General features: G+C 44.0%; 1 protein-coding gene across 1 annotated transcript in view; it reads right to left on the reverse strand.

Moving 5' to 3' along the window:
* CREB3L2 (cAMP responsive element binding protein 3 like 2) overlaps positions 1-20,132 on the reverse strand; it is a 108,471-nt gene that overhangs the window by 2,218 nt on the left and 86,121 nt on the right. The window contains exons 4-11 of the mRNA XM_038373188.2: positions 19,234-19,321; positions 17,919-18,100; positions 17,275-17,421; positions 16,205-16,263; positions 13,820-13,888; positions 4,970-5,069; positions 3,386-3,512; positions 2,089-2,323 (exon numbers count right to left, since the gene is read on the reverse strand). Coding sequence (XP_038229116.1) covers positions 2,089-2,323; positions 3,386-3,512; positions 4,970-5,069; positions 13,820-13,888; positions 16,205-16,263; positions 17,275-17,421; positions 17,919-18,100; positions 19,234-19,321 — 1,007 coding nt within the window. The remainder of the gene's footprint in view (positions 1-2,088; positions 2,324-3,385; positions 3,513-4,969; positions 5,070-13,819; positions 13,889-16,204; positions 16,264-17,274; positions 17,422-17,918; positions 18,101-19,233; positions 19,322-20,132) is intronic.

A 20,132-nucleotide genomic window follows, 5' to 3' on the forward strand; every position in this document is an offset into this window, starting at 1 on the left:
CATTTGGCAGAACAGAAAGGGTTTGTTGAAGAGTTCCAGGTAGGGTGATGGTAGGGCATGCAGAAGTACAGCGACAGAAAAGACATCACACATCAGTTCTTCAAACCAGAGAGAGTCTCATTTTCCAGGAGCACCAAATCTGACATTATTTTAAAGGAAAGAATTTAACAAGGAATTCCATGCAACTTTCTCAAGGTGACCCTTCTAGCAATACATGCTCCATCTTCCCAGCTCTGCCCTGCAGCAAACTAACAGGGCCCAGGGTACAAAGCAATCTTGAGTGCAAAAGGCACCCAGTTCCTCATAACCCACCTGGTTAGACATCTTAGCAATCCACAAGCTCATGTTGTCATTCAAATGGCAATGCCCCATGGCCTGCATATTTTTAGATTGTTTGATGATTGTATTTCCCCTTAGCTTTCAGCACTTAGGCAATGCAGCTCCCTCTGGATGATATTTTACTGGTATATTCCCTCCCAAGAAATTATTTGTATAACGCTATACATGCACATCAGACACAAACATGGATGTCTGACGGATGACAGTTTCCCCACAAAATCTTTCTGAATTAAGTTAAACCTTACTGAATTAAGTTTCAGTGTCTTAGGAGATCACTGTACCGAAAATACAAAGGTTTGTGTGTTATTGTGGGATAGTGTGCAAGCTCTCTAGGAGATAAGACTAATATATATGCTTAGAAGTATTATGAGCTTCCAAGAACTCTCTTAAACAGGCTAAGACAAGAATGAACTGTTAGTTGAGTAGGGTTCCTAGGACATACTTGGTTGAGGATGGTGGGCAAAATGCATATGCCAACCTCCAGACCTATTCTTTAGAAGCTTCACCCTCGGGAAGGGACTTTTGTCTAAAAATGACCTATTCCCGGGATCAAAATGCCCAAATGGCATAAATGAGTAACTCTCAGATTCATGAGAGTTCTTGTTCTGAGCAAAAGGAATTATGAACTTGCTAGCCACAGGAAAAACCTCTGAGTGGGGTTTGAAGGACTGTTCACTCACTCTTCTTGGAGTTGGGATGACCTCTGGTAAGCTTATTAGCATGAAAATAGGTTCTTTTATTGTTTAATATGTTTTCTCTGCCATGCTTGTACCTTAAGAATAAATGTGCTTGCTTAGAAAGAACTGTGTGGTAACTTAACTGTGGTCATTACACTGTTCACCATCTGAGGAGAAAAGTAAAGCAGGCCTCCTTAGGCAGTCTGACTTTGCCAGGGAATTCACAGAGTACGCACAGAACTGTGTGGCCTGGAAATACACTGGTCAGGAGGGAGAGACACACAGGTCTCCACCCAAGAGAGGGGAGCCAGAAGCCTATGCATGGATGCCCTTGGTGAACCAGCGAGGGGGGAATACAGGTGCAGATGCCCTGAACCATGACAGGATGGATTATATAAAGTCTTGAGGCTGTAGTCCGTGTCATCACTAAACAATCCTCTAGGGAGCTCTTATTAATACAGGCAGAGTAAGTCTTAAATGACATCTATACTACTATTGTTTGAGAAGACTACCATCCTCTAGCTATTTCAGAGTAGCAGCCGTGTTAGTCTGTATTCGCAAAAAAGAACAGGAGGACTTGTGGCACCTTAGAGGCTAACAAATTTATTTGAGCATAAGCTTTTGTGAGCTACAGCTCACTTCATGAGATGCATCCTCTAGCTAGTATAAGTCAAAGGAACCCACACCAGGCTCAGCAAGAACCCCATAACTATCTGCTTCCCAAGCACATGGTCTTGCATAGGAAACATAGTCCAGTGGATAGGACATAGGATTGGGAGTCAGGAGACCAAGGTTCTAATTTTGGTTCTGCTACTGACTTGCTGTGTGATTTGGGGCAAGTCACTTTACCTCTTCTTGCCTCAGTTTCCCTTCCCCACTCTTAGTCTGGTCTATCTAGGCTGTAAGCACTTCAGGGCAGGGACTGTCTCTCACTATGTGTTCGTACAGTGCCTAGCACAATGATCTTGACTGCGGGCCTCTGTGCACAACAGTAATACAAATAACTGTCCAGGAAACATGCAACCAGGAATTTCATGCAACTCATGCTTAGGCCTGCTTCCTCTGCACTCACCTGTGCGGCTGCAGCCCCAGCAACACAGATTTCTCTAGCCTTGTCTCGTTGGCTATTGTGAAGTGTGACACTTTGTCCTGCTGCACCCCCGGCACAGATTCCAGAGGTAGTGCCGTGTGTTTGGAGGCATCCATGCGCCTATCCCAGACATCACCGCGATCTGCAAAGGAGATTGAAGTGTACTGCTCCTCCAGTGGGCGAGGCTCTTCGTAAATTAGCAGGCTTCTTGACCGTACTGTGTACAAATAGGGGAGGCAGAAACTAAATGAGAAACACAGTGAGCCCAGATATATGGGCACTGGACATGTCAGGAATTCAAAGTGGACAAATATAAACACAGTAAATCTAGCTGCACAGGATTTTGCTACTCATGGAGATTAACTACTAATTTTGGAGCTAGGGAAAGATGCTGCACTGACAGCCCTCCACGTATGCCCTCAGCAAGTGCAATATGAGCACTGGTCATTCAAGGGCCCTTCCCCACTAGTCCAGCCACTGTGCCTGAACTGGAGGGATGACTTCTGGGGTGAACACTCAGATAAAATGGAACCTGTCGCCATGGTAACACAATAGTTATCGGACACAGCTAGCATCTACTTCCAGCCCGGTGCCCCACTCAATCCTGGGCCTCTGACATGGCCAACAGAAAGGCAATTGATATCAGCTATGTTGGAGGGTTTTTGGCAACGTGAATACTTGGCCACTTGGAGGAGAACCAAGGCCATGCTCACTTGGAATCTTTTGGGAGTTACAAGTCTGATGCTTGCGGCTGACACACAGAAGCCGAACTGGAACTATCAAGTAGGCTGGGGAGCAACAGACTCCCCCATCCCTTCATGGTACGTTTCACCAATAGCATGGGTAACCCAGCCATTGAACTTTTTCAACCCACACAATACACTGGCATTTCTATAATGCAAAAACACCAACACCTCAAAACCACTAGAGATCAGGCTTTATTACAGTTTTGGATGTGGTCCTGGAGCAAGACAAGAGGCTGGTGCGTGGGAGCCCGCAGTTCTCATCCTCAAAAGAGGCGGGGGAGAAAGGAACATTTCTTGATGGTCAGCAGTGCCCTTTTCCAGGTTGTGCAAGAAGATATGTTGAGAGGCTCCAAAGGAGACTTCCCATCCAGCCCTCAGCCAGAAAAATGACAACCACAATGTAGGGGTGGCACTAGAACACAGCTACTGGGAAGGGAAGAGTAGGCAGCACGCACTGCACTCCCACCAAAATGCAAAGGGGATCTTGCAGGGGAGTGAGTCATCAAGCAAATGGCAGCAATGAGTTAGCTTACCGATGGAGGCCGTGTATGACTCTGGTGTGGAATGCTGGCTGGGCAGCACCATCTTTGTGGCAGAAGGATAGGGCCCATAACTCTGAGAGAAACTGCCAAAAATGCCTGCGAAGCACAGCACCACCACCTGGACAAGGAAGAAAGCAAAAAATCAGAGCGATCTCACTCTTCGAACACAATGGCAAGTCACACAACTGCTGTAATTTTTTTGTTTTTAAATATTGATTCCAGGCTATTTTTTTGGTCAATATATATGATGCCTCTGATCAAAGGTGCATGGACAATAACAATTCAATATTTAAAAGGACAGATTTCAATGCAAGAGTCTATTTTAAAGACCTGCAGCCATTTTATTCTATTGAACTTCTTTATTTGGAAGTTGGAAAGGCTAGAAGCACAACTTAACTGGACTAAACTCAGACATGCATTTAAAGATTCATGTTACTTAACTTGTATCAGGCATTTCTAAACCTGCTTTTGGATACAATCTTACTTAAAAGTGACAAATGAAGAAGCTATACCAGCCTGAAGGCTCAATGTCGGACTAGAGACCAGTTTCCATCCAGCTATAGCACCAACATAAAAGGAATTTGGTTGCTAAATTTAAAAGTAAAGCCTTTCTAACAGGTTTTTACCCTGAGCATTAAACAAGTAGATTTACAGCCTCTGGGTTATTTTTATTTTAATGAATTAATGTATTATTTCAATCTCGATAAAAGAACCAAACACCTAAAGGGCTCCCATTTCATAGCTCTGGGTGCTCTTTGACATACACTTAAATATACAAGATTAGAGGAGGTAACAAAAAAACAATCAACGGGGCAGCACTTCTTCCCTCACCCCTGGACACTTCATCTAATCATCAGGAAACACGCTGAGATAGTTTACTTTCCCCAAACCACACACTGACAGCAGACAGTAATCCCATCCTCACACCCCTTGCCAAGGCCTGCTCAAACAGATGGACTTTGTAGCGGGCCTTGAAATCAACAGTCCTGTGCTCTTGCAGCTCCAGTTCTGACATGAGTAATTCCAAAGGAAAGGGCCCCCTTGCCCCAGAGAGCACTCCACCCGCCCAGCCCCCTCCCCACCCCACTTTTATACCAAGTGGGAATGCCCCCAAGGATCGTGACTGTGGCAGTATGTCTGGGGGAAAGAGGTGGTCTCTTAGATGGGAAGATCCCATATTATGATGGCCACAAATTATGCTTCTTTTCAGCAAGGTGGTATCTATCAGCAAAAGGTTCAGAAATCCCAAAAGTGATTCAGAACTTTAGGATACATTTCATCGTTAATTCTTGACGAGAGATGCTTCCCACCCTGTGGGCTTTCAGACTGATGGGCTGAACAGAATGGGTAGAGTAACCTTCAGCAACAAAAATCCACACATATCCCAGGCTGCCTCAGTATTCATGACTTCCCAAACCTTCCAGCTGCTTGCAAGAAACTGACTGCTGCTCCCTCTTCTTTTTCCAACCCTGCAGTGCCATTATCCAAGGGAGTTGGGAGACAGACATGAGCTGAGCCAGGGAACAGTGGTTTTAGCAACCGCTGCCTGGGGTCCCCAACTTCTGAGTCACTCACCATGAGACAAGTCCCTGTCTGCGTGCTGGCTGCTTTACAGGAACGGGACACTTTGCCAGCAACCATGGCTTGAAGTCTCTGTAACTGCTGCAGAAGAGTTCTGGAATGTCAAGAGTAACACAGCCATCAGTATTAACCAGAAGATTTACATACCTCAGACCATATGATCATACAGCTTTTCACCTTGATCTCTGTGCCTTACTAACAGTAAACATTTACTAGCAGGTGCATCGAGTTAAAATCCTTGCCTTAAAAGTTAGAGGCAAGGAATGGCTGCACTAATTTTCCAAAATATAGTGCACAATCACATTAGACTTTGTTTTTCCACAACTGATGTCAGTTTCATTCTTCCCCAAACATTCCCACCAACTATTTTACTTCCTTCCTGGATGAACAAGTAGGAGCCTCAAAAGTAGCATCAGCTTTTCAGAAGAATGGGAGCAGGATTACCATGTATATACATGCAGTCGAAACTGTTACATTCACAGATGACCAGCTGCATATCTGATCTGATCTTGTGCCATGATTGCAACAGGAATTTTGCCATTGACTAACGGGTACAGGATCAGGTCCACAATTATCCTAATCAATTGTGTAGCTGTGCGCACACATTTCTGAAAATCTGGTCCTTAAGGTAAACTGGAAAGCTTTTTGTAAATAAAATGCCTTTAGATCTCAAAATCTATAATATGTTCAGACTTCTCTTCTCATACATTTGTTTTAAATAAAATATTTAATGTTACTTCCTCCTAAGGTTACCTATTAAGTCTTCCATCCTCCAAGAGCTGATGAAATCACAGACCCCTATGCTGCTATTATTACAATCATTCTCAGAGGTCCCAACCACAATGGAGGCTCTATTGTGCTGGACAAACGTAAGAATCCCAACCAAGAACAGCACGTTCTACCCTCCTGGCTCTCTGCTTAGTGTAAAAGGTAAGATCAACTGCTGTAGGAACAACAGTCCATGAATCTGATTACTAGCCGTTTACAAGTGAAGTAGGAACTGATCTCAAACTATACTTTAGTGTCTATTTTTAAGCCTGCTCAATCACATTCCATTACTGATTTGGGTCTCTCCAAACTATTCCCATTTTGTTCTGACTAATCCAACTCTTTTGAAAAGTATTTAACCAAATGCCCTACTTCAAACACATGCAAAAACCCCTGGGGAAGTTTGTACCTGGATCCTATCTTTGCAGCTCAATCCCATTTCTACGTTTCATTTCACCTATAAGAGAACTTGAGGCCTCGTGACTAATACACATGGCAACCCACAACAGCTTTAAAGGCTGTGATGTCAAAAATGCTGGAGCAAGAGATGGAAAAGCATTATTTTAAAACCAAGTTATTAAAAGCCAATTGTAGGACAGACCCAGAGGTGCCTTTACAGCTCAATATACACTCACCTGCCTATTATAGACTTTTTTTAATCAATGATCATTGTTAATTAAGGTAGAATGATTTCAAGGACTTCAGAAGTGGAGTCTGAAATTAGTACAAGGAATACTCCCAGCACAGATTTATCTGGGCCAGCAGATCCTTCCCAACTTTCACAAGGGTGTCTAATATGCAGTTGGACATATGGTTTGTTACACTTCTGGGTATAAAATAAAAATTTGTTATCCTCCTTCTGGTTCCTTATGTACAGTAGGAGCAATGCGGGCAGTTATGTGGGAGAGCCATGTCAATTCAGATGAAAGAGGCCACACCAACTACTCAATAATATTGTTACACAGCATGTGTGCGTGTCACACAAGCAGCTTTCCTTAAAAGGTAAATACATACTGTGCATGGCTATTCCCATCTTCTGAACCAGTGTACACATTTCATGGGAAGGTTTTTTGAACCTTGGCATGTATAATCACTGTAGTGACAGGAGACCAAATCCTCCCCATGTACTAAGACAGAATAGCTCAGCTTGGTGCACCAGGATTCCAGAGGAGTTTCGGAAATAAATTTTCCTTCCAGCTCTGGGCCTGCTACTGCAGTTTTGAGATAGCAACAGAAGCCTTGAGATAGCAACAGCTCTTGCTGCTCTGGGGGATTTGAGGGAGGAGCTGGAGATGGGTGTTGTGATGGAAATGGCAGGTGGATCTGCCTAGTGGCACATCCACTAAAATTTCTCCTCTCTGCCCTCCCTGTCCATCCCAAGCCTTGCTGTACAGAGAGCCCCCAAAGACCTGGATTCCAAGATGCTATGCTCCTCAAATCTGTATTTTCTCCCTCCCTCCCACCAGCAGTGTAACTATACCGGTTCCACTATAACTTGGGCCCTTCATGACCAAGAAAGTGGGGAGTAAGATTTGCTCCAAGGTATTTACTAACTACACAAGGTGTGGGTACTTTGTACTGAAAGTAAACAAGTTCCACCACATAACACACATCTTCAAACATCTCTAAACTGGGCCTCATTTACACTGATGAAAACAGGAGTAGCCTTTTTGAAGTCAATGAAGTGACTCCCTATTTACTATGGCATGAGTAGAGAATCAAGGCCACTGTCTCTTTCACCACAGTAAAGGATTCAATGTTGGGAGTTAAAATACTCATGTTGCATTTTCAAGCTAAGAACGAGGAACTGAGGCAAGAGAAGGCTGGAAGTTCATTTGTTTGGAGACAACATGGCTATCCCTCTTGCCCCCAAATAGAACACTCTTCCGTACTTCTTTTCTATAGTTCGGTCCAAAAAACTGGAAGAGTTAGTTGAAGGTCAAAATGCCTCCTCTCCCACAGAAAAATTGCCTTCAGTATTACTACTGTTGGGGTGAGATTTGCCAACGAAAACTGGAGAAAGGGAGAAAGAGCAACTTTAAGAACAAGGGCATTTTATACCAAGAGGCCTCTGCTGAACATCTGAAGGAAGATCAAGAATGCTTTTAGTGAAACATATTGCCTATGGCTGAATTTTAACAGGAGAAAATGAAATCTTGAGGCAGTGTAGATAAGGGGGTTGCACCCTGGGATTAATCTCACTGTCTGACACATTTCCTGATGATATTCAATTAGAGGGTCACCTCCTGGTAGGAGGTGTGAATGTGCTTTCACGCTTTCCCTGCCAATGGAAGTGCCTCACAAGAAAGCTGTAAAGTAATTAAGGGATTCCCTCTCCCTTCTAGTCTTGCTGGAAAATCCACTCCAGCCTGTGATGTCTAATTTTATATAGATAAGTTACTTTCCAAAGGGTTCTTTTAACAGAGGATGGGTGCAATCCAAGCCTTCACCACCAACCTCGCCTGAACAAGACTTGCTGTTGGGCATGAGCATGAAATCTGGGTCACTGCAAGATCTTCCTGCCTGGCAGGCTTTTGGAATCCGTCCTTTACATTTAAAAGCTAGCACTGCTCACAGCGCGCTATATACTTTCAGCAAAACAAAACCTATTTGCAAGTTTTTCATAGAATTTCTCCTTTTTTTGACGAAACGAAAACCGTTCCCTGTTTTCATTTTTTGGAAAAACTTGTGATCCTCCACTATTCTCCATTTCCACACACACCCTTTCTCCTGTCGGAAGGGGCAAAAGCCAAAAGTGACTCTCTGCAGTTTTTCATCAATAACCAGAAAGTTTCAACCAAAAGGAAAAGGAAAATATGTCTGTGGAAAATTTAGGTCAAGAAGCCATTTTTTCGCAGCATCACCCTACCAAAAAAAAAAAAGTTTCAGTGCAAAAACATTGACCTGCTCTGTTAAAAACAATTCCAAGGTTTTCAAGCGGTGTCAGTTTTAGAGAGAGAGATTTCAAGGAAGAAAGATTTTTAAAAAAAGTGTCCCATTGAAAAACAAAGCCAAGTCCTCCGTCACCCACAGGACACACTGTAAAATAAAAAGAAAAGGAGTACTTGTGGCACCCTAGAGACTAACAAATTTATTTGAGCATAAGCTTTCGTGAGCTACAGCTCACTTCATCGGATGCATTTGGTAGAAAATACAGTGGGGAGATTCACACACACACACACACACACACACACAGAACATGAAACAATGGGTTTTATCATCATTCTCCTTACAGTGTGTATGATAAAACCCATTGTTTCATGTTCTCTGTGTGTGTATATAAATCTCCCCACTGTATTTTCCACCAAATGCATCTGATGAAGTGAGCTGTAGCTCACGAAAGCTTATGCTCCAATAAATTTGTTAGTCTCTAAGGTGCCACAAGTACTCCTTTTCTTTTTGCGAATACTGACTAACACGGCTGCTACTCTGAAAACTGTAAAATAAGTTTACTAATCCCAGTTGAAGGAATTACCATGCAGATCAATGAGACTTGGCAACCCTATTGCTGTTTCAGCTCTTGCAATGCCCCTGATCTCATACACCCACCTGACACTGCACCTTGGAAGTCAATGGAAGTTTTACCACTGACCTCAGTGGGAGCAGAAGCAGGGCCTCAATGGACTATTCTTAGCATCCAATAAAGAGCAACCAGATTTTATTTTATAAAACCACTACCTTCCGCAGTGATCTCAGGTTGGAAAGCAGCACAGCTTGCTTTCTGTTGTTGTTTCTCCTGGCAATCCCATCATTCCTGATCCATATATAAGCCAAAGAGGTTGTGATAATCAGTTTGTGTACAGTTTCCTTGTTCGGTTTGCACACACAGCACAAAAGTAATCCATACAACTGGTGAGGCGCATTTTAAATAGGATCCAATTTCTATTACTTCTCTGGGAAAATAATCAGTAATAAATATCCTATTTCTTCTCTCATCTAATACAGGTACTATTTTTTCCAATACTCTTTAACCCCAGATATCCGTGTCCTCCAGTCTGACAGCATGCCAGTGTAGGGGAGGCATCATAGTCTATGTGATTCTATTCCCAGCTCAGTTACTGGCCTCCTTTGTGACTTTAAGCCAGTCACTTCTCCCACACCATCCTTTTGCCAGTTTCCTCTCCCATCCTTTTGCCAGCTTCCTCTCCCATCCTTTGACTTGTCTATTGAAGCTCTTTGGCACTAGGACCGTCTCTTACTTTGTACCGTGCCTAACACAATGGAATCCCGCTCTCCCTTGACTTCCATAACTCTGTGCTGTCTTTGTTCTCCTCCTACCTGTCCAAATCTGTTGAAGGAGGAACTTTCGCAGAATCCTTCATCAGCTTTCTGAGGGGGCTCCATAAGGCTCTGTCCTTCGTCCCCTTCTCTTCTCCCTTTGTATCCTCATCCGTAAACACAAATTAGACTACCATGTCTATGCTGACCACTCACAGATCTACCTCTCTTCCACAGATTATGGATGTAAATACCATTTAAACTATTAAAAATTATATCATTTAACTGGTTAACCGACTAAAGGGAGAGGGCCCCCAGGTACCTAGTTGGTCCCAATGCGGCTTCCACAAACACTCCATGCCACCCCAGCAGCAGTTTCCCTTCCCTGTGCACCATGCACTTCCACAGCCAAACCCCTTCTAGTGGCACAGAGGGAGGCCAGGAACTACTTTACCCCTCCAATGGGGCCCGCAGACCCTGCCCACCCACCCTGGCTTAAATGTGCTCCCCCTGCCTGGCTGGCCATCCCCTGCGAAGCCACTGGGGCCAGGGTCAGCAGGGCCCAGGGTCGCTCAGCAGGAGAATTGGTTTGAGACCCACGCACAGGAGGTTAACAGGTAGGGTGGTTTAACGGTAAGACTAATACTTAGCAGTTAACCGTTTAATATTTTACATTCCTACCACCGACCTGCTTCCTTCTGTCCAAATTAAAATCTTAGCTTGTGTCTCAGATATCTCCTTGGGGATGTCTAACTGCCAGTTTAAGCTAAGCATGGTTAAAACAGAGCTCCTAATCTTCCCCCACAACCTCCTTTTTCAATCATCGTGGACACCATCACTTTCCTGCCTGTCGCTCAGGCCCATAACCTGGGTGTCATCTTTGATCCTGACCTCTCTCTAGGCCTTCACATCCAGGTTGTGTCTAAATCTTGCCTATTCTTTCTCTAATATACATCCTTTCCTATTCATCCACATAGCTAAAAGTCTTGTCCAAGCTCTCATCATCTCGTGTCTCAATTCCTGCAACATCTTTCTCTCTAGCCTTGACAAACACAGTCTTTCCTTGCTCAGATCTATTCACAATGCTGCTGCAAAGATGGTTTCCCTAGCCCATCGCTTTGACCATTACCACTCCTGCCTTTGAATTCCTCCACTGGCTCCTGCTTTTCTATTACATCAAACATAAGCTACTGGTCTTCACTCTCAGCTTTCTGATGCTCTTAATTCCTTCTTAAACCTTCCTGGCCTATCCCCACCCTACCTATCAGCTCTACATTGCTACTGAACTGGCAATGCCAGCTTCCATCACCCACTTGTTACATTTTCAAACAAGTATTTTTCTCCTGTGCTGCCCCATGCACTTGAGCGTTTCTTCCTGTGAACATCTGCAAAGCTGCCTCATTATCCACCTTCAAATCCCTCCTCAAAACTCACCTCCACCAGGAGGCCTATAAAAAAACCCAAACAGGTAGGCTGCTGACATACTTAGATCACTGCCTATCACGTAGATCACTACTGTCTTACTTGTACTTCCCCATCCGTCTATATCCACCCGTTGTCTCTGATCTTCTACTTAGATTGTAAACTCTTTGGGGCTGTGACCATCATTTTGTTCCATGTCTGCACACCTAGCCCCAGGAGGTCCTGGCCCATGACAAACTTCTAGATGCTACAGTAATACAGATAAATCTCTATGCCTCAGTTTCCTGAAATAATATTACCATCTCCCCGCAGAGATGAGGTATAATTAATGTTGTGGACTCTGATACTACATTGAGGGCACCATAGAAACACCCATGAGGAAATTATTAGTCCAGGGTTTACACAATGTGCATTAAATAAAGACCGGGAGGCCACACATTGAATGAGGAAGATAAAGAAATATTGAATAACTACTCATTCATTGAATGAGGCAGAGGTCCTGTGACTACATAGGCAATATGATCATCTAATTAAAGAGACTGTACCATGATGAACATGCTCCAGGGGCAGAATGAAGGTTGCATGGGGCACAGGCAAAGGCTCCCTTAGTGTGGAAAAGGCTCTGGCAGGGGAGGCAGCAAAGAAAGGCTCTGACAGCTTTCTCCGCTGCCAGAGCCTTTCACTGACATGCATCACTACAAGCCGCAGCATAGACCCACCCTGCTTTTCACACCTACCCTACATGCGGTCACCAGTGATGTGCAGTGTAGACCTAGCCAAACACCGCCATGACTGATAAAGGGAAACTATGCAACTAATTCTGCATATCTGGGATGTAAAGGATTTGGGGATAACATCACCTAAATAAACATGCTGTTTCAGGGTTTAGTATCAGAATTAAGAGCATCTGAAACTTGGGAAAACGTTAAGAGTTTTATTAAAAATAGAGCTTCTTTTCATTATTGCACAAGGCAACCTTGGGTGTGAGGGACAGATTCATGAGCAAGACTTTTGGAAAGCCTGCTGTGTCTAACATTGGGGAAGGCTGTGCTTACATGTAAAACTATCTTCCCTGGGGACAAGGGCTACTCGGTGAGAATCTTTTCAGTGGGTTGTTAAGGGGAGCAGAGTCTGTAACTGCCTACTTCCTGGTTCTTGCACCTTCCTCTGAAACAGCTAGTATCAGCCCTCATCAGAAACAGATTCTGGATTAGATGGACCTGATCTGATCTTATACAGCAATGCCAACATTCTCATGTGTGAGGCAGAGTGGGGAGATGAGCAAAGGAGGTGGGAGAAATGGCTTAGCTCTCTCCAAACAAGCAGCAGATGTCTTTATGCATGAGCAGTGTGTGGGAGACATTCTCCAGCAAATTACAGTGATACGGGGTCTGTCTCCGTGAAATTAGAGATTGGATCCGAAGATTAGAAACACTACTAATTAGAAACATGCCACTCAATGAGCAATACATTGGTTGCCAGACAAATTCTAGGTCCATTTCTAGGTCCTAGGCTTGATCTTTAAAGCTCAGCTATTTCAGTGACCACCTCCCTCCACACTTCAGTGCCACAGCTATGTCTCTGTGTAGGTATATATACACATGCGCCACACTCATCTGGATATAGTCAAATGGGACAGAATATTCTCAGTGGAATCTGCCAGCACCAGAGATCAGGTTGAGCTCAAGTTTATAACCTTTAAATCACGATAAACACAGGGCTGAATCTTTTAAATAAATATCAGTCTCCCTTTTATCTGACATTCCCTTAAGAGCTAATCAGTGGAATGGTCTCAGCTATTGGTCTTTTGAGTAAACCACTTGGATTCACCTACAACTGTTTCTAAATGAGCAGAGAAGGGTGAGAAATTCGTTCTCTCTCAAAAGAAATGGCATTGCTACATTGATATAAATGCTACTGTGAGAGGTGCCTTAGAAAGATCTATGGTAGTTAGAATGGTAAGTAGCAGTCCCAGAAGAACTGACTGCTAATGGCCTCTAGATCTAGGTTTCAGGACTCCACTGCAGCCTTACACTCCAGGTTAGGGCCTCTCCTCTCCAAGGTCTCTCATCAGACCAGTCTTCCACTTGTCGAAGGGGGCTTGATGAGACTTCTTTTCTAGCCCGTCCATATCACTCAGAGATCAGTCCAGAAGCTTGCTGAAGAGTGACATGAAGAACTCGCAACTCTTACCAGCCTAGGGAGAGCACCCATACCTAAGCATCAAACCCAAGCTCTCTCATATTATATTGAGCACTGAGCCACTGTGCCAAGTCTTTTTACATATTATACCTCTCCCATCTGTGTCATTAACCAGGTCAGATGGATCCATTTCTGAAGGATCATTGTCCACTGCTCTGGCATTTGATCCCTTCTTTTCCAGATTTCCCACTTTTCATTTTGGAAGCATGTTCCAGTTGTCCTTTCAGATCCTACCTGTTTGTGTTCTCCAGGACTTCCACCTTCTTGCGCAGCTCACTATTTTCATTTGAACAGGACTCAACCCTGAGGAAGGCACAAAGAGAGAAAGGCAAATTTAAAACCAGGCATCCATTATACTTCAACAAAGGGGGTAAAATCCGAGTTCTAAGGTCCTGTCTACACTAGGTGGAAAAGCATTGCTGCAAACCTTTGCAAATCTTGACGTATTTGACCTCACATAAACCTGAAAAAGCCCCTGCAACTGCTACACCAGGCATTTTACAAGTATTGGAGAGATCTGCTAGTTGTAATGTTTGGGAGGCGTTCTTAGCTTAGGTCCAGCTCATTCAGTACTGGCTACAGTTATTTCTTCCTGGCATAGACAGGATGTCCTGATGAGCCTCTTAGTTCTATCCCACCATGCAGGGCTCCATGTTTGAAAATTACCCAGAAGACTTTCTTTCCAGGAACAGTGATGTAGAACAGGTGCCAATAAATATCGGTGTTCTAAGGCATGTAGTTTATGGACCTGCCACAACAGCTCTGACAAACATTGCTGCTACATGCATACATTTCTGTGGCTGAGGCAGCCACAGCTCAATGCGGGGCAGGCAATTCGGTGGCACAAGGGCCAGGAAGTGACAGAGAGGGGCCCTGTCTGCAAGCATGGCAAGAGCCAACAGATCAGAGCAGGGCCTGCCCCGTGGGATTGGAGCCGCTGTGCAGTGAGCTCAGGACAGGCTCTCTCTGCAACCGCCCCCACAAGGCCTACCATTACCCAGAGGCAAAACTGACAATCCTGACTCTGTTTCGAGGGCTTCCTACGCCCCAGTGGCAGGACCCAAGACCCCCGCATTTCACCCCCAGGAGCAGGACTTGAAGTCTTGTCCCCCACCTGCTCCCTATTCATTTTAAATGGTGTGCCGCAGCTCTGATTGCAAGGATGAGACAGACATCAGTTTCATGCAAACCATATCTCTGACACGGTGTCCCTGATAGCATAGACATCCCTGAAAGTTCACAGAGCCCATGTCTCTCACCTTCACAATGTGAATAAACCATGAAATTTATGTCCAAAGAACATTGGTCCTTTCCAAGCTGCCATTAGAGATCACCAAAGAGACCACATTGCATCATATTTTGTAGTGCGAATAAGGTGACCAGACTCTCAAAAAAACAAACCAGACTCCTATCTCAGTCTCTTAGTGGAGGGGGAAGGTGCACATAGAAGAACTTTGCCATGTGTTTGGGCATGGGATGGGGGTGGATGGGAAAGAGGCTTTCAGGGGTTTGCCCTGGGAGTGCAAGGCTTTCAGCAGGAGACAGAAAGAGCAGGGGAAAATTGAGGTGGGGGCTTCCCTAAAGCAGGTGCAAGGAGTATAGCAGATTTGGGTCAGGCCCATCTGGCCAAGGGCATAAGGAGAGATGAGGAAAGATTCAGGATACTTGGGAGAGGGACTAATTTGGGGTACAATTCTTGCTAAAGCATACTGCCTGCTAATGTGCTCCTTCTTCACCACCTATCTATTCCTGCCTCTTTCCCCACCTTCTTAAGAAAAGGAATTTATTCATTCAGAGCCCAACTTGGCCTCGACACCGCCTGCCAAACGAACCATGAAAATCATGCTATGTAGCCACGTCACATACCAACTACTGAAACACAGCCATGGACATATATTAATTTGTCTTGGCTTATTTAAAATCCAACTCACTAGATCTGTTAGCATGGTACTGGGATTTGGCAAGGGCCCTTTTTGCGTTCGCTCATTCACAAATAGTTGGAGGAAGGTGTAAAAAGAAGGTTCCTCACAAAAGTAGCGAGGCAGCTGTACAACAGGAAGGGGAGCACAGCAGGCTGCTGGTTGGGGTAGGGAGGGAGGGGGGTGGAAATAGTGGATCATATTGAAACTAGGCCAAAATCCTGGGTTCAAGATACTCATTTGAGGCACAAGGATATCCTCAGCAAAAGCAGAAAACTTTTCAGGTAAGGCTGAACAGCTGATCAGTTGGGGATTGGTCCTGAGCAGGGGGTTGGACTCGACCTCCTGAGGTCCCTTCCAACCCTGATAGTCTCTGATTCTATGATCGCTCTAGGTTTGTGAGAGACAAACCAACCTCAGAAAGTAGGAACCAGTTTCCTCAATGCTATGTTAACATCAGAAGACCTACTACAAAGTACCAAGTGTTGACACAGTAATATTTGCCAAACATTAACCATATATCCACTTTATCTGTAGGACCCAAAAAAAACCTGGCCTCTTTCCTGGATATAAATTCTGCCTTTAGTCACCACTAGGTGGCAACTGAAACACATTATGCAGGAAACACTCACAGTATCAACCCTCCCATCTCAGCAACTGTGTCATTGGTTCATTTGAAAGGGGAGGAAGGCTGGCTTACTTTTTTTCCAGGCTGTCCATGTATTCTTTCTTCTTTCTCCTACTTTCCTGGGCAGAGATCTAAGAGGGACGGGAAATCACCACACAAAACATCTTTATAGCAAAAGGAAGCCACAAGTAAATCAATAAACTGATTTAAAACATTGGCATTATTAAATTCAAGCCTGTTTGCCGCTCTTCTTTATTTTTTCCCCCTTGGCAATCAGCTCTAGAAGTTCCTTGCCAATTCCCTATCCTAGTGCAAATACAGTCTAAACAAAAGCAGTAAAGTTGCTCCCCTAATTCTGTAATTCTAATTAATAACTCTAATTCTCTTTACCTTCTATACTACATCACCACTCAGACTTCTCTTAGAGAAGAAATTCAGCGGCAGGTATGGGACAGGGGTTTACAAACACATCAGGCTCCATTTTTAACGCTGGAAAACTAATACAAGCCCTTGTGCACCCGCACCTGCAAAATACCTGAGGGTGTGCAAGATCTGTACAAGGACAATTTAGGTGGTCAGGTTAGAAAACTTGCCCCTCTAGCCAGCCATTTCCCTTGCTACAGGAAAAGCAAGGCACTTAGAATATTTCAGAGAGTCCTGGCATAAAATAGCTAATTTAAGGCCCTGGAATTATACTGCACGTAGAGTATGGCACAATGGTGCACAGAGGATTTAGAAGCATGAAAATGGTGGATAGAAGTCTCCTTCACCAGGTAGAGGAGACAGAGAGGCTTTGTCTAGAAAAGGGAAAAAAGGAGTGGCTTTCTTTAAATGGAATTAGCTGACATGATTTTATACACCACTAGCACCTAGTATAGGCAAAATATTTTTACAATCGTGTTAGCTTTAATCGCTACTCAGATGCTATGGTGATGAGCAAAATAAAGTACCTGGACAGACAGATAGGTACTGACTAGATGGGTAATTTAAGTGGTAAGTAGCAGGGGATAGAAGGAAGAGTATCTTTATTAAAAATACAGCAGTATCCTACAGCATTATGGACCGTTTTTGTAGAACTGATGTAGCCTTATTGTATGAGACATGGGAGGGGACCATTCAGCAAAGCTGCATCTTAAAATTACCTTGTTCTTTATTTTCCTGCGGATTTTCTTCAGTGCTTTTTCCTCTGCCTTTGTCAGGGGCAGTTTTGTAGGAATAGGGTACCCCTCAGCTATCAACGTCCTCTTCTCTTCCTCCGTCAAGATCAGTGGACCAGTCCCCTGCAGCTTCTGCATGTACCAAAGAAAATAGGAAATTCACCCGGATTAGTGGATCCTAGCACAGTTGTGCGGTAAGGCATCAGTCTCAGCAAGTTTAACACCAGCACTGGTGACCCCATTAAAATGGGGTTGTGACCCACTCTGGGGTCCTGACCAATGATGAGTATTTATGAAAATCCCACCCTAGAGTTGATCACCTACTGCCTAAAGGCAAAGTGACAAGACATCTACTGTGATGCAGGTGGTCACATGGGTCATTAATCTTCAGAACAGAGTAGTAGCTGCAAGAAGGTATAAAGGAAAAGCTTGTTACATAAGACATATCTTTTCACTGCAGACTCCAGCTCCAGACAATCAGTGGGAAAGCCAAAGCCCAACTACTTGATTCGGAGTTTCAGCCAGAGTCTGGGAGGCTCCCCAAAAGGAACAACTACAAACCAGAAGTACAGAAAAAGTAAAACATCAGGTAACAAAAAAAATTGGAAAAAAATGTCACCACAACTTACATGTGGTGCTGTCAGGAGAGGTGAATTGGAGAGTGCTGAAGCCATGCGTGATGTCACTTTAGCTGTGGCTTGCAGTTGGACAGGGCTTGAAGGCGGGAGGGACCTGGTTGGGCTTTGCCCTCCCTCAGAGTCACTGCCATGGCTGCTGGGAGGGGTTGGAGGCAGGTGCAGGGGATCCATTGCTAATGGGATGGGAGAAACAAAAACAGGAAGTGTTTATCCTAATGAGAGAGCAATTGGAAGCTCCAGGAGAACCAACAAATCAAAGCGGTTTTAAAACTAGAGGCAAGTTAGCACTGAGAACAACTTGTTCTGAAGGCCCTGGAGTGAGAAAGATTCTCAAGGGGAGACTTGTCAATGTACAGCACTTAATTAAGGGTTTGAAACGTATGAAGTGACCTTTCCCAATGGCTCACACCTCTTAAGGAGCAGGGTTAAAAGAGTACCAGGTCTGGGGATTTCTACTTCCTCCCCAAATGCTCTGTCGTACAAAGTACACTCCTCCAGTATGTAATATCCCTTTCACTCATGAAGCACTATTAATGGAGACAGCGTCCAGCCAGTGTTTAAATCAGCAAAATACCATCTGTTTTTCTTACTAATTCAATTCTAACTTCACTGTGTATTAACAACTATTTGTTCTTTGTTTTCAGTGGCATCCACAACAGGCACTGTATGAACTGGGAGGAAAGAGCCAGTCCCTGTCCTGAAGAGTTGACAGTTTAACAGCAGATTGTTTGGAGGGTTTAGTAGTCTAGTGCTACTGGAAGGCACAAACAGATAACCCTCATCACTGAAATTTTTTGTTCATCCAGAGTAGTACAGCACAGGTAACAGCAATATAAACTTGTCCCACACAGTGCCAGCCACACTGTCAGAAGACAGGACACTGGGCTAGATGGCCCATTGGCCTGACCCAATATGGCTATTCTTTAGTTCTTAAGATACAAAGTAGGAAGAGTCAGTTTCTGCTATGCTCTTCATAATTCCAAACACCTCAATCAAGTCCCCTCAAGTTTGCCTCTTTTCCAGGCTAAGTAATCCTAGGTCTCAAGGATTCTAGTTCTATGCAGTAATTGTGCAATCAGTAATATGTTATAGATGGAAGGGATCATTTTCTTTATGAAAAACAAAAATTTATAAGTGGGTCAAAGGCTGGTTTCTTTAGCAGCCTGAATCAAATCCCTAGGAGACAGCAGCCATTGTCTGGAGATTAGCAAAGGCGGCTAGAAAGCCAAATAGTTCAACAGAGCACATTATGATCATTCTGTAGTCTGGCTATCAGTCCAGCATCTTGGGTTGGTAATTAACAAACCTTCCTTAGAAGACAGGTTCAGGAACTGATCTACTTCATGTGGCTCCAATTTAATCTCTGGAAGAACCTTCTGGCCCAATGGTTTCATCTAAAGAAGGAATTAAAAAAATAAAGTTTGACTATAAAGAAACAAGGGAAGCTTCTCTGTAAGTGACCAGACCTCTTTCCCCCCTCCTACTTCAAGATGATTTTTTTTTACTGCTTCTCTGTAACTTATTAACTCAGGTCAATGAGACCATTACCCTGAAAAACAGTTGCTGGAGCTTCTCTTACTGATATAATTAGTTAAATAAGAGATTATGACTCAGAACAACATTTCAGACCGACAGGTAATGTGCATTGCACTCAAATTACTTCTCTTGGAAACAGAGCTGGCACTAGCATTTGCTGGACCAACGTGCAAAGGCTTTGAGCAGGGTTTCTGCAAAAAAAAGTAGTATTCTTTTTGGTGGGAGGAGGGTTTGGCACTATTGAGAGGATGTCAGAGTTACCATCCGGAAGGGGCATCACGGTTCTTGTCCGGATGAGCTGGGATATTGGGCCTAAATTCATTTTACAAAGTGGAGAAGGAACAAGCAAAGAAAGTTATGGACCAGAATTGGAAGGGGATACCGAGAGAGATGGAGCCCCAACAGCTAAGCATAGGGCTAGAGTGAGACCTGCTTTGTGATCCTGTAATTCCTGACCTGAGTCAGTCAGTCATGCTCATTGGAGTAGCCAATACAGCCAGAATCTTACTGTGTAACTTTCTGGCCCAAAAGCAAAAAGTAAAAAATCAGGACCCAGTGAGTTTTTAGAGTAATGTGGTCCTGGTGTTGCTTGTGATATTGTGGCATCCCAACTATAGTAGTGGCAATGCTGGAGACTATGAATTCACACAAACTACAAGATGGTTATGA

Source organism: Dermochelys coriacea, chromosome 1 (assembly GCF_009764565.3).
Source record: "Dermochelys coriacea isolate rDerCor1 chromosome 1, rDerCor1.pri.v4, whole genome shotgun sequence".
Taxonomy (NCBI): Eukaryota; Metazoa; Chordata; order Testudines; family Dermochelyidae; genus Dermochelys; species Dermochelys coriacea.